The sequence below is a fragment of the Corythoichthys intestinalis genome, chromosome 21 (assembly GCF_030265065.1).
Source record: "Corythoichthys intestinalis isolate RoL2023-P3 chromosome 21, ASM3026506v1, whole genome shotgun sequence".
Classification (NCBI taxonomy): Eukaryota; Metazoa; Chordata; class Actinopteri; order Syngnathiformes; family Syngnathidae; genus Corythoichthys; species Corythoichthys intestinalis.
Window position 1 is genome coordinate 20,236,522 of NC_080415.1, and position 13,843 is coordinate 20,250,364.

Consider the following 13,843-nt stretch of genomic DNA (forward strand, 5'->3'; position numbering starts at 1 on the left):
TGTCAGTCCTCATCTGGACTTTTTTTCCCCCTGGTGTGTGTGGTGGTGTGTGTTGGCATGTACTGCCTTTGTCTGACAAGTCAAGCATGGGGGTGGTGGTGGGTTGATGGTGGGGTGTACAGAGAAGGTGGGAGGGGGTACGAGAGTGTGTGTGACTCGCCGCTTTTAGAGGCACACACACCCCGACACGGGCTTCATTCCCGGTGCAAAACCTCCAGGCGAGCACATCTCAGCTGCATTGGGGGCCCGGCCGCCGCGCACGGATCGTGGGGAGCTACAACCGAACCGAACTGATCTTACGATCACCCACCGGAGCCCTTTCCACCCCTCGCGATGAGCTTCCCGCTCGGTCTGCAGCGCTGAACCCAAAAGGGTGGGGGGTGGGGGGCGACGCACCTGCCAGCCCCTCGAGCGGACTGCACCCCACTACCGAGGCAACTTTTGCGGTCTTTCGGAGGAGCGGGTGCAAAGTTGGCCCTCATTTATGCGACAGTGGTGGTGGGGGGGCGACGAAAGCATCCCGATTTTTTGCATTCTTTGCCATTGTAAGCAGGCGACACGGCGGCTTGGGTTGATTTGTTTTCTTTCCTTTGCTATCCGATGGATATTCACTGCAAGGCGGACCCCTTCGCGGCCATGCACCGTAAGTAGCACAACACCAGTTGGATTGATATTATTATCATCACCATACACGTGCAGCAATGTGCATTTTAAATTAGATAAAGTTACATGCAGCACGTTTTTAAAAGTGTAAAAATATAGTAGTAAATAACAATGTAGTGTATTATTATCAGTGTATTATTATTTTATATCATTTACGCACGTGCAACTCGATCTGATTTTATTCGAGTGAATAATTGATGCTTTTTGTGTTCGCCTCATTCGCAAAATAATGTGCCCTGTAATATGAGTTATTAAAAATCAGTTAATTATTTAACATGAAGCTGCTGTGAGTGGAATATGCATGGGAAAGTTTTTTTTTTTTTCCCTTTAAAAAAAAAGAAAAAAAGAAATTTGCTTTGAACTGCAAAAATAAATTATGAAAATGAAAATGTAAGAGAGATCAGATCGGTCATGGACTATATAGCCTTCACGTGAATTAATAAATTAATAACGTGCAACACAAAACATGGTTTGGCTGCAATGAATTTTTCCATTTTTTAATTTTTTTTTAAACAAGAGGTCAATGTTAAGCTCTTGTTCGTCACCCTACAATATAGTAATAATAATTATTATTATTATTTATTTATCTTGCACTGATGCACCCAATATGTTGAAATGGCAACAAATGATCGTCCAGTTATATTTACGGCTTTATGTAATGTTAGGCTGCCGGTGTGTGTGTGCTGCTGTTGTCTCCCACGTAGGGCACGGGGGTGTGAACCAGCTCGGCGGGGTGTTCGTCAACGGAAGACCCCTCCCGGACGTGGTGCGCCAGCGCATCGTGGAGCTGGCCCACCAGGGGGTTCGACCGTGCGACATCTCACGGCAGCTGCGCGTCAGCCACGGCTGCGTCAGCAAGATTCTCGGCAGGTAGGGACCAGTTTGCAAGAAAATGTGGGTGCTGATGATTATCATAGATTTTGCATTTACATTTACAAGAAAAATGTACTATTTTGGACTTATGTTTCTTAAAAATACAAACTGAAATTCAGTGTTTCAGTCATAGCATAACGAATTAAAGTTTAAAGCAATTCTTTTAAAATGGTGGGATTAAAAAAAAACAAAAAACTACTTAAATATTGCTGTAATTTTTGCGTGAGGACGAAATTGTACATGATTGATGCCTTTTCACTGCTGGGAATTTAACGAAATGTAAAATGTAAAGTATACAGATTTATTTTTTTAAAGACCAATTAAAACGTTATATTCTCACATTGTCGTAAATGGTATTAAAAAAAAAATCAGCAGCCCTTAATTATTTTGTTGTTATTATTATTTGGTTAAATAAGTACTATTTCTTACACAAAATACTCTTAAAATAAAACCTGTTATTTGTTGTTGTCGTCCTTTGTCCCTTTCAAACATAATACATGCGGTGGAGGTAATTGATCAATTCATCTTTTTTTTTTTTTTTTTAAATATATTATGGGTTTGAAAAAGGGTCTGTGGCTGACTTCACTTATTCCCTGTTCTTTATATGCCCCCTTGTCCCATATTTAAATGGGACTTAAATATTGGCTATACAATGTTGATTATTGACATGTCGAGTGGAGAATTTGTTAAAGATTAATTCCAAAGCCACAAACATAGCACTTTATTTTCAAATGTTTTTTTTCTTACACAGGTACTATGAAACTGGCAGCATCAAACCGGGCGTAATCGGGGGATCCAAGCCAAAAGTGGCCACGCCGAAGGTGGTGGACAAAATAGCGGACTACAAGAGGCAAAACCCCACAATGTTTGCGTGGGAGATCCGCGACAGGCTGCTGGCTGAGGGCATCTGCGACAACGACACCGTACCCAGCGTCTCATCCATTAACCGGTGAGGGCCATCTAGGGCACTCTATATATATTCTCTTAATTAAAAACATGAATTTGTCTGCCAAATATTTTTCACGCAAAATAATTATGTCGCGTTTACGCACGTCACTAACTGTCCATTAATCTGCCTTTACACGTTAATTAAATATTTTTTTCCTATTTGACGAGCTCATTTAGAGGGTCAAAATATTAGGAACGGTCACAATTACTGTATTGTCCTAATTTCTGTATTAGATTAATCAATGCAGCGTTTGGGAGTGTTCCTAAATTAAAACGTGTCATATTACTAGAAAAAAAAAAAGTTGCATCAGAGTGTAAAAATTTTAGGAACTGGGGCTACATATCGCTCAGGTGTACCTAATAAAGTGACCATACAGCGCTACTCGCACCTACTCAGTGGTGGTCCCTGAGCAATCAGCGCGTGGAGAACGAGGGAGATCAATATTAGGGTGACCACATCCCTTTTGGCACCATAAAGCAGGCCAATTGTTTTTCTGAGCATGCGTGCGGTGACAGGAGGGGGCGGGGCTACCACTGCAGGCCTGTCTGTAAGATTTAAAAGAAGAAGCAGAGGCTTGGCAAGAATGTCGTAAAATAAAATAACATGTAGCCTCTTTTTATGGTGGTGCATCACAGCATCTTTTGGAAAACAGAAAGAAGCCTAAGATCATAAAACCCAGTTTTTTATGAAGGTATTCATTTGAAAATGTGTTCATCTAAAATACACGAGCTCTTTAATGTTTCGTAAAATATTGTCAAGGTGTTTCTAATAATTTGCTGGTCTTCTGTGTCAATAAGGGAGGGTCAAAATATTAGGAACAGCTCTTCGTCACATCATGCTAAAACCTGGGGAAAACTGGCCACTATTGTATAGAATTTTTTTCCACTAAGATGCATTGAATGCACATCAAGGGGAAATTTCTTCATATCTTTTTAAACATACAAATTCAGATTTTAATAACTTCAGGTCTGGTGCTGTAAAGTACAACTTTTCATATATGTTAATCAGGATTATTCTCTGTAAATATATCTCACAAACTGAAATATTTTCCTAACACACACACACCCGCACACACACACATCCCTGGTAGTGAACTTTGCTTAAGACGCACTGTTCCATAGAGGCATTACATTTTAATGAGCTGATGGGCGAGAACGTGGACACACTCACACATATACACACACTCTTTTAAATAAGAAAGGGCTGAAGAAAATTCATTTCATGCTCTGTGCTCGCTTAAAAAGGCGACCGAGAGACGTGCGTGTGCGATAAATCCAAAATGTATGTATTAATGTCATTAAAAAAAGACCCTTTACTATCCCTTTTCAATTCCAATTAAATGGTTCTATTTAGAGTTGCTCTTTGTTTATGACAGAAATTGAATTGAGGAGAGTTAATTCCATCAGACGCTTTCAATTCCAATCAGGGAGCCAAGTAGTGGAATTTATTTTGAGGTGCCTCCAGGTGAATGTTTTACATCTATATATGTAAAATACAGTACTGTTAGTCTTCTAGCTCGATTACCGAAGTCGTTTTTGAAGTTTTTCGCAAAAACAAATACAAAAAAATCAACACATTCAACAAAATTATATGGGAATATTATGCAGGTCTCACACTATCCAAATGAGTAGGAAGAAAAGTTTGAAGCATTAAAACAGCCCCCCATCGACACTTAAGACTCCAGCTGAGCTGTTTTTCCACTCGAGCGCTTCCGATTGACCCCAGAACAGTCAACAAAATGGGACGCTGTCCTTAAAAAACTGCCCAAACCCAGCCAGGAAAAATACATAAATGATCAAAATACCAAAACCTATTTGGGTCTGAATTCAATCATAGTGATTTAGTGATTTGCAATGACAATAATCATTCATTCAGAGGGGACAGAATTTCTTTCCCTAAAATTGCCTTTGTGGCCAACCAAAGTAAGGGATGGAAACCAGAAAAAAAAAAAAAAACTGATAAGTTGTTAGAGAGTTCACAAATGATGGTGACAGGCCTCTTTCTCCCTGGGGGTGCTGCTTAGATGGATCAAATCTAACTTGAGCTAGCCCAGAAGAGGGTGCAATAAGGAATTATTGCTTTCCTGTCACATGTAATTTAAAGCTCTTCATTTGCATCTCTTTGCCAATGTGGCCTAATCCCGGACCTTTTTGATCAATACGTCCTAGTAGTCCATATCGCCATGCTGGGAAATGGGGGGTGCTGACCCTGTAAAGGTCTGGATGGTCACTCCTAGGGTGGAGAGTGGGGTCTTAGCCTGTTGGTGAAGACCAGGTAGCTGCAGGGTTGGCAAAAATGTAGCCCAGCCCTGTTCGCACAATGTGTCCTCAATATGAGAGGCATTCGAATGTAATTGTGTCCAAGATTGAAAAATAACATTTTCACTTATCATAATTGTACTTTTCACAACCTTTACAAAACTGCAAAGATGTATGGAATCAGTTTAGAATCTTTCCTCTTTCAAATTTGAGGGAATTAAAGATGATAAAATATTTTTTAAATGCTCAAAGAAGTCACAGGGCATGTTTGCCTTTCAAAAATCCTCAGCAACTATCCTCATTTTGATCTTATATGGAAATTTGGTGCAAACACAGTTTACACAGGGTACTGCCGTTTAGTGACTGATAGTTGTGAACGTCGTAAGAGCTACTTAAAAACAGTTTTGCTGTTTAAAAAAGTTCCTTTATTTTGTTTTGTTTTGTTTTGAAGCTGTTTTCTAATAATGTATTTGTTTATAAACACAATGAATGCAAACCTTGAAGTGAAAGTTTCTGTGGTGAGAGTTCAACCGTAAATCCCCCTTAAAAATGAATGAAATACATACATTGCCTTTAGAATTTCTCATATCTCATTTTGACACAGCGCACATACAGTATTTGTGAATCAGCATCTGTCAAAATGTTTACAAATTCCTCAAGATTGCATGCAGAGGTGGGTAGAGTAGCCAAAAATTTTACTCTCGGATAAGCGGGAGAAAATGTATGTATGTGAGAGTGGTATTACTTCTAAATAGTATTACTTAAGTAAAAGTAAAAGTAGCCATCCAAAGTTTTACTCAAGTACAAGAAAAAAAAGTATTCGTTGAAAAGAATACTCAAGTAATGACTAACATTGTGAGTGACTGCTTGCATTGTCAGCTTTTTTAAAATAATGGTATATTTTTTTTTTAGCACAACTTCATCTGTAGGAACTGTTACTATAGGCCAAAAAACGACCACAAAAATCACCGAATTCAGACCAAAACAACACTTGAAACATCACCCATACAAAGAGCATGAGCGCCCTCTAGTGGAGAAAAAACATTGTGACCTTTAAGTGGTATAATGGAGTCGTGGTTATTGTCGCGACGTCTCATTAGTGAAAGCGAGATAGCAACTGTTGGCATCTCTGGCAAAAATGAAGCCAATATGTAGAATAAAGACGAACAATGTAACGACTCTAGTGTAGCCCAAAGTAGCAGAGTAAAAGTAGTGTTTCTTCTTCACAAAGTAGCTGGGAATCACTGCACAGTGCATCTATATATTCCAGTTTTCAATTGACTAAAATATTAGTGCTATCCAGTTTGCTGGACCCCAATCCAAGACCAGGATTTGGTTCACAGGTCTATTATTACGCTTTGGAATTGTTTTTTTTTTTTTTTTTTTTTTTTTTTTTTTAAATTAATTAATTAATTTATTCTTATTTAACCATCTCCCTTGATTTTTCATTTTCCCAATAGTCCATTGCCGATTGTGTCCATGTGCTCGTTATGTTGATTAGATCCAGTAGATTAGTTCATAATTCAGTAGTTAGTTTATTCAGTTGATTTGATCCAGCAGATAGGGAATAGCTGAGGACCGATGGCAGGCCGTGTCCGCCACCCCCCTTTCGTCGACTTAGTCCTCGTCGCAGTTTTCATTCCTTGCTGCCTCTCGATGAACATTCATCAAGTTTGCGCAGCTTCGTAGTAAGTTGCATCGCCATTCAGGTTGTGGCAGTGTTGGATGTCGCCAGGTCATTCTTCACCTGTAATATATCATCACAGGCCTTGTTGAGGCTGACATTCACTACAGCGATTGTTGCCAATTCCACCAAACGCTACTGGTTATTCAACACTGATGATGTTCCGACTAATCAAGTGTACTCAAAGCCCCAGCAGAAGAAAAGCAGCCAGCAGCGCAACTATAAGAAAAACATCCTCGATGTCATTCCACTTCGAGTGTGGTCAGACACAGCGGCTGCCATCTACACCAGCTATCCTCCACATATCCAGACTTTAGGGTTTATCCCAGGCAGGCGCGTTGTCCAGGTTTTGGCCGCATTGTGGAGAAGATCTTGGCCAGGGCACTCAGTGGCCAATTGACCAGTTCCATGTCGTTACAGAATGTCACAATACTGCTATTTGAAGTCAATTTTCTGTGCATTTACAGCCAAAAGATTATTTGTCCTTGTGATGTCTGGATGAATTCCGTTTGCGTTGGCTTTGAGTCACCTTTGTTTTTTCTTTTTCTTTTTTAATTAATTAATTAATATATTTATTTATTTATTATTACCCTCCTTTGTTTTGGGCACACTTGGTTTTGTTTACAAGTTTGAATTGCCACCCAGACATTATTTACCTATTGTACAATTCATATTATGACCTAGACTTAGCTTGACTCAGCAACATAATCATTTAATAAAATGTTGTTTATACCTCCTCTTAAAAACAGCCAATGACCCTGAGCTGGTCACTGTAGAATCTAATTTATTCCAAAGATGTACACCAGAGTAAGGGACCGAAAGTTTATGTCTTCTATGCTATGTTTACCATTTTGCCCGGGCCTTTCTCCTGCGGAAGTTGAATGCCATATCCAAATCTTGATATTTCCATACCTGTCAATTAACTTCTTCCTCCAATTTATTTTCCAGGATCATCCGAACTAAAGTGCAGCAGCCCTTCCATCCATCGCCCGATGGGACATCCCTGTCGACGCCAGGCCATACCATAGGTAGGTACCTAAGCTCACAGCATCACCATTACTATCATCATTATCACTATCAGCGACAACCACAGGAGCTGGAAATGGACTCGCAGCAGGTCTTGATGAGTTTTTTCCTTTTACTCTCAGTGCCAAACACAGTGTCACCACCAGTAACCAGCGCCTCGAACGACCCAGCGGGGTCCTATTCCATTAATGGCATTCTGGGCATTCCTCGATCCAACGGTGAGAAGAGGAAAAGAGACGAAGGTAGGATGTGTTTATTTAAAGAAAAAAAAGTGTCTTTCCACATTGGTGTCTGATTTGTACCCTTGAAAATGTCTTTAATAATATACCTGTGCCTTGAAAAAGCTTGGGGCTACACTAGTATCTACTACTGTATGCCTCTGGCTGGAGGTTTAGCATTTGTCCCAAAATACATTTGTGCACCCTTAGGGATACAAAAAGGGATGTCACTGGGTTGGTGTCCTCGAAGATTCTGCTTTTATACCCTTGACTTTTCCAGCTTGGTCTTGAGCCATTAATCTTGAAAACCTTACTGCCACTGCAGAGACCAACAGATTATCCCTATAGGGTAAACAGGTTTTGTTTCGATTAGGGGTGCAACGGTTCAGTTAGCCCACGGTTCGGTTTGAACCTCGGTTTTGGGATCACGGTTTCGGTTCGGTTTCGGTTTGTGTGTTTTTTTTTTTTTTTTTTAAACTGCCTTTATTTTCCTTTTTAAAAAAATGAAATAAACACTTAAAATGTAAACATTTTCGACTGTTAAAATGCCTCTTAGCTCTTTGCCAAGTGTAGTGACTGATTACTGGAATACACACACAGTAGTAAAAAAGTTACTTGGCAAAGTAACTGGTGATACCTTTCATGTTTTTTTTTCATAAAAAAAAAAATAGTAACCTTTGCTATGTTTGGAGGTCATTTAATGTTGTGAATCAACCGTTAAAGTTGATAAAATTGCTCCCGTTTTTGCCTTAGTTCCCTTCTGTCTACTTTCGACATTTGAAAATTTCAAAACTGTTTCATCCTTTAAAGATAGACTCAAGTCAAGATTTTGCCGATTTAGGAGTATTTTGGATAAAAAGTTGCTTAGGTTCGCTCGGAGGGTTTACTACAACAGAGCCTTTCTGAGAAGTTTACTGCTCTAAAATGGCGGCTGTTTACTAACACTACCGTGTGTCATTTCGCATGTAGTTCTATACGCATCAGATATCTAGGAGTAGATTGTATGATGTCGGCCACAGTCAGGAAATATTGGAGCCGCCTAGCATCGCGTTTGCAACAAACCAAACGCGTGACCAAATCCAAACGGATGAAAAAAAAACCAAAAACGCAATGCACGAAAAACGTGCAGATTTTGAACGTAACCTACGGCGTACACATTTAAAAATCAGTGCTCACTTGTACAAATAATGCCGAGACCGTACAACGTGACAGGTATGAATTATAGTGGACCGTCACAGTTAGGTAGTAGCACTCTGTAGCACAGGACGTCCAACTATCAGCGGTCAGGGCGAAACTATGTGCTTTCGCGAAATCATCTTCGATGGCTTTGCGTGCCATTTCATAAATCTCGGGGATTATGTTGTTGGCGAAATATGTCCGCGAGGGAACAATATAACGTGGGTCAAGCGTTGCAATTAAATTAACTAAGCCCGCATCTTCAACCACGGAATATGGTTGCATGTCTTTTGCAATGCACATCCCCACTGCGTGGGTTATTTTCTTGTGTTTTTCTGACCTGATATTGTAAGGCTTTTGGAACGCCTCTTCTATAGACCCGTGTGTTTTCACTGGTGTCATCTTCGGGGTTGTCCTGCTCTGAGAAAGCGATGTCTGTGGGTGATGCCGGTGTTCTGACAAACTTTGCAACCCATCAAAAATTGCTACCTTGCGGTTTTGCGCATAACGTTAAACATGGCCGCGAATGCAGCGATTCCAAAGTAAACACTACAAACTTTCTTTAAAGAAAGGAATATTTACTTAAATTTGGTCATGTAAAGACATGTACAAAAGTTCTCAGACACATCCTACCATGTTAGCTGCACACAGCAACTGCACCCCGCGCTCTCACTGTTAATGACTTCGCCGTGTCGTTAAGTATTAAATTACGCCATTTTCGTGTTGCACATGTATGTTTATGATGTATCTAGTTTAGTTAGCACCTTTGGATAACATTGAGAGTCCAACTGAATGTATAAGAGGGCATTTTCAGCTCCACAAAAGCTTTGGGAGCAAATTTTTATAAGGGAGAAAATTTTGACAGAACACACGGCTGAGGTGCCCAAGTCATGTTAGAAGTGTTGCCGTTATCATAGGGAACAAGCGCTAAATAATGCTTGCAAATTTTTTTTTTTTCTTTAAAATTTTCTCTCCGTCTGCATTGTAGTCAACAGGGAAACTGAAATGTTGTCACACCGCAGATTTGAAAGAAGCCGGTGCCTCCTCAAAAATCGGTCTGTCGACTCCTCCGCTCGCCATAACTTTTTTTGTTTTTTTTCTTGTTTCACTTTCACCTCGCTCGTAAGCGAGAGAGGGCGTTACTCGGCTCCTATTACACAGGTGCTTGACAGCGATTGGACATTTACTCGCGGGGCGGGAATTTCTCCACAGCTGCGCTTCACGTCACACACAGGCACACAGAGTTTGACCAATTAATTCCACAAGCGTTCGGAATAAATTACTGTAATTGCAAAACCAAAAAGGCGCGGTTCATAAAGGCGTATTGAATCGTACAAGGCGAACCGTATGGTTTGGTTTTGAACCGCAAACCGTTGCACTTTCGATATACTTCTACTGTAACACTTGGTCTGACAGTGTGTCATCAAGCATTTGATCTTGATCCATTGGTACTACAGTCTAGTTGTGTAGTTATCCAAATGGGGTGGCAAAAATCAAATTCTACTGGACCCCTGTTTCAGTTTAAAAAAAGACCAAAAAAAAAGGGAAACTCAAAGATTCTATTTGTAGAGTTGATAATTCACATTACAGAACTGGCCCTAAAACCTGTCCAGTAACCTGAACATCCAATAACTAACCCTACATTTGAGTCGATTGTAGGAACATAAATTGACTCCTCCTGTAGCTTTATTTCTACTACCACAGGATTGGCTAATGCCTCCAAAAAGAGGGGGAAAAAGGGTGAGCATCATTCTTTATGCGCTTTGCTGAAGTTGCAACTTTGGCTCTAAAAGGCACCACCGTTCCAGGCGATGACCCTTAATAAAACACCTGAACTCAGCTACACTGCTGTGTCAATCCGCCGAGGAGTCTTTTTGATTTGAAGGCACGACCTCCACTGTTGTCTCCTGCAATTAATCTTTATGGAAGTGATTAAAGGGCTTTAGATAATTACATGTCAAGATGATGTAGCCGACCACCCAGGTCAGTCAAGAAAGCCGCTATAGCTTTGTTTTTTCTCTTGCACGTCTGCAACAAAAGTGCCTTCAACGGCTAGAAGGAGGCCTGAGGCTTTTTATAGATTATTGGTTCTGTAAGCAATAAGCTTCCTTAATGCCGCTACATGCATGAGCACCTGATGAGAATAGCTAAAGAGATGCACTGGTCTTGTAAGGAGTTTCAAAATGATGCGAATTGCCTTATTTCCAGAACGAGAGATAATCAGAGTGCACCGGTCGTTGACATAGCGTCGTCTTTGTTCTGGCGTTTGCGGGATATCGAGGAGGGAATTGATGTTTTTATGTGCGTGCGTTGAGGTGGCGGGTGGTTGGAGGTGGGGGTAGCCAAGGCAGGGATGACTAATGACCTGTCAGAAGTAGATTTCCTGGCAGAGTTATAAAAGCCAGCATGACGTGGGCACGGCAAATGACATAATCAAGGGAAGAGATGCAGTGGCGAGGGCAAAATGCGAGCGTCTGGTGTTTTCTGGGGTTCATTTGGAGCCTTCGCGGGACCCCTCGTATTAAGCGTAATGTCTGGAATGATGGAAGGTGCATATTTTCATGCAGATTGCTACTGAAGGGCAGAACGATATTAAAGGGCAAGATGGTGTGTGGAGGAAGAGTTGAGCTGTTTAGGGGAGGTCCTCCAGGTGGTTCCTGATTGATTCACCTAATGTGACGCCATTTTGTGTGATTCGTCATGCCTCAGTTTGGTACATTTTCACTGGGTCTCATTATATCAGACAGTTCAGTACCCTTGGTCAGGGTTCTTTGGTTTGCCTGTTATGGAAGGAAGTAGACACATAGCTTTCTATCAAGGGCGTAGGTTTGGTCTTCATATTGGTAGGGACGATATAACAGCATAACCTACATGTACACTTTTTGCTGGGGACGGGACATTAACATGAAAGACCAAACATATTTGGTGAATGGGGGTCAGGGCTACATTACTCACCAATATGAACCTAATTAATTGACAGGCTAAATGATTTAAGCAAAATAAATCTGTATTGACCTATACTAACTTTCACACTGAAAATTTATAACGTCTTCAACTGATAATTTTCTCTCTTTTTTTTTTGGAGAGTTAAAGGCTAGTTAACAGATTCTTCCACTTTAAGTAAATATTACTATGAGCTCGTATTGAGCCCATACATCTAAAAGTTGGTCATTTTTCACCTAAATCAAGAAGAAAAAAAAAAAATTCTTTCGAATACTGTTTTGGACAATATTCTTGGATTAATAACATTTCTGACAAACAAGTTTTTCTTTTAAGATTAAATAAACTTTTTGCTTAAAATAAGTCTGTTAAGCTTATTTCAAGCTAGCTGTTTTTCTTATTTCAAGAAATATAAGTGAGTAAAATCAATTTGGAGCACTGTAGCAGTAACAAAATTAGTGGAGTGTTCCCCATCTCTACAACATTGACGTCTTTTTCCATTACTTACAGTGGCAGCTGCTGGATGAAAAAAACTTCTAATATCCCTCGTCTTAGCATGTTGTATTTCTGTTCGGCAGTGAATGTGTGTGTGTGTGTGTGGGGGGGGGGGGGGGGTTTCAAGTCATCAGCCAATCAAACGTGCGTTTGAGGGGAAAAAAATGGACTGGCACATGTAGCGAGTGAAAAGGGGTCAGTGTACATAAGGGGTCTGAACATAATGAAAGTACTGTAATTCACTTAATAATGGTTGGATCACTTCTATCCTTACAACATATAGGAAGACAATATAAATGACCTATATATCTGAAGTCATTACATAATGCAAATAAGGTTGCTTAAAAGTTGGTGGGGATAATTTGAGCATCCTGAAAAGTTGGTAGTGTTATGTCCCTACCGTCCCTATGGAAACCTACGCCCTTGCTTTCTAATAACTGAAAGTTTTAGTATTGTAAAGAAGTTAAGTGAGAACAAAAAGGGTGATTGTGGTGGAAAGGCTTTTTTTTTTTTTTTTTTTTTTTTTGCGCAGGTATAAACACACTGCTTTCTGCAGTGTCACTTTTTTGTAATGGTTGAATGTGCTGATGAATAATTCGGGGTCTTGTTGTTTTTGTGATGGAAACGCAAGCCTGGTTGAGTTTACCTGAAATGAACCAAACTGTATCATTTGCTTGAAACATTTTACATACGTATCCAGGTGGAGTCTGTTCTGGAGCATTATCAAAATAAACCAGAAAATCTTGCCTACAAAACCATAGCAGAAGCTAGTCTTGTGTAAATAGTGCAGCATCATGTCATATAAAACAACACTTTGTAATGTTCAGAAAGTCTTATCTTGTTGCACAATATCAGTGGAAGACTATAGCTAACCACGCTGTGGATAACTGATTGAAAAAAATAACACTGGCTAGCAATATAACATGCCTACCTTGCCAAAGAAAAATGACAAGGGAAGTTGGTTTTATTCTTGTGAAACTATTGTACTATTACAATACAAAAACAACATTTAATATGAATTGTTGGGGGGGGAGGAGACAAGCCTATTTTTGTGAGAATTTAGTCATATTTCAAACAAAAAGTCAAAACCAGCCATGGCTACAAACTCCAAAATGAAATGGTTTTATCGTAACAAAAAAGCTGAATTTTTTTTTTTAGCATGTAAGCTATACCAGTGGTACGTGCGTCGACACACGATCTTTTCGACATCAGACGTAAAATTTGAATCGCCATTTGTTTCTATATCCGACGACATGCTCGTAATACGACGATTTATGACAGCGCCGCAGTTTCTTTGTTTTCCCGCAATACGGACACACGGCGGATTTTGTTGTGTGAGAAATCAACATGGGTGCCAACAATATTAGTGCAGGTGGTGAAAAAGAGTAAAAAGGTGAGGTTTACCATTGAAATGAAGATAGAAATGATTAAAAAAAAATTAAAGTGGGGTGTGCATCCGTGAACTGGCTCAACAATACGGTCATAGACGTTCTATAATATCAGCGGTCCTCCTCTGTTTGCCAGGCTTTATAATTTAAGGCTACAATTATTATTATTTTAC

At 40.0% G+C, this 13,843-nt stretch overlaps 1 protein-coding gene across 5 annotated transcripts in view; it reads left to right on the forward strand.

The window, feature by feature from the left end:
• Positions 1 to 217: 217 nt before the first annotated feature.
• Positions 218 to 13,843, forward strand: part of LOC130909257 (paired box protein Pax-2a-like) — a 50,100-nt gene continuing 36,474 nt past the window's right edge. For 4 of the 5 annotated variants that reach the window (XM_057825505.1, XM_057825504.1, XM_057825507.1 and 1 more), the window contains exons 1-5: positions 218 to 643; positions 1,368 to 1,533; positions 2,288 to 2,485; positions 7,376 to 7,455; positions 7,576 to 7,695. In XM_057825505.1, the coding sequence (XP_057681488.1) occupies positions 601 to 643; positions 1,368 to 1,533; positions 2,288 to 2,485; positions 7,376 to 7,455; positions 7,576 to 7,695 (607 nt within the window). In that variant the 5' untranslated portion in view covers positions 218 to 600. Of the gene's footprint in view, positions 644 to 1,321; positions 1,534 to 2,287; positions 2,486 to 7,375; positions 7,456 to 7,575; positions 7,696 to 13,843 lie in introns of those variants that run through there. The other variant, XM_057825503.1, reaches the window with a different exon arrangement.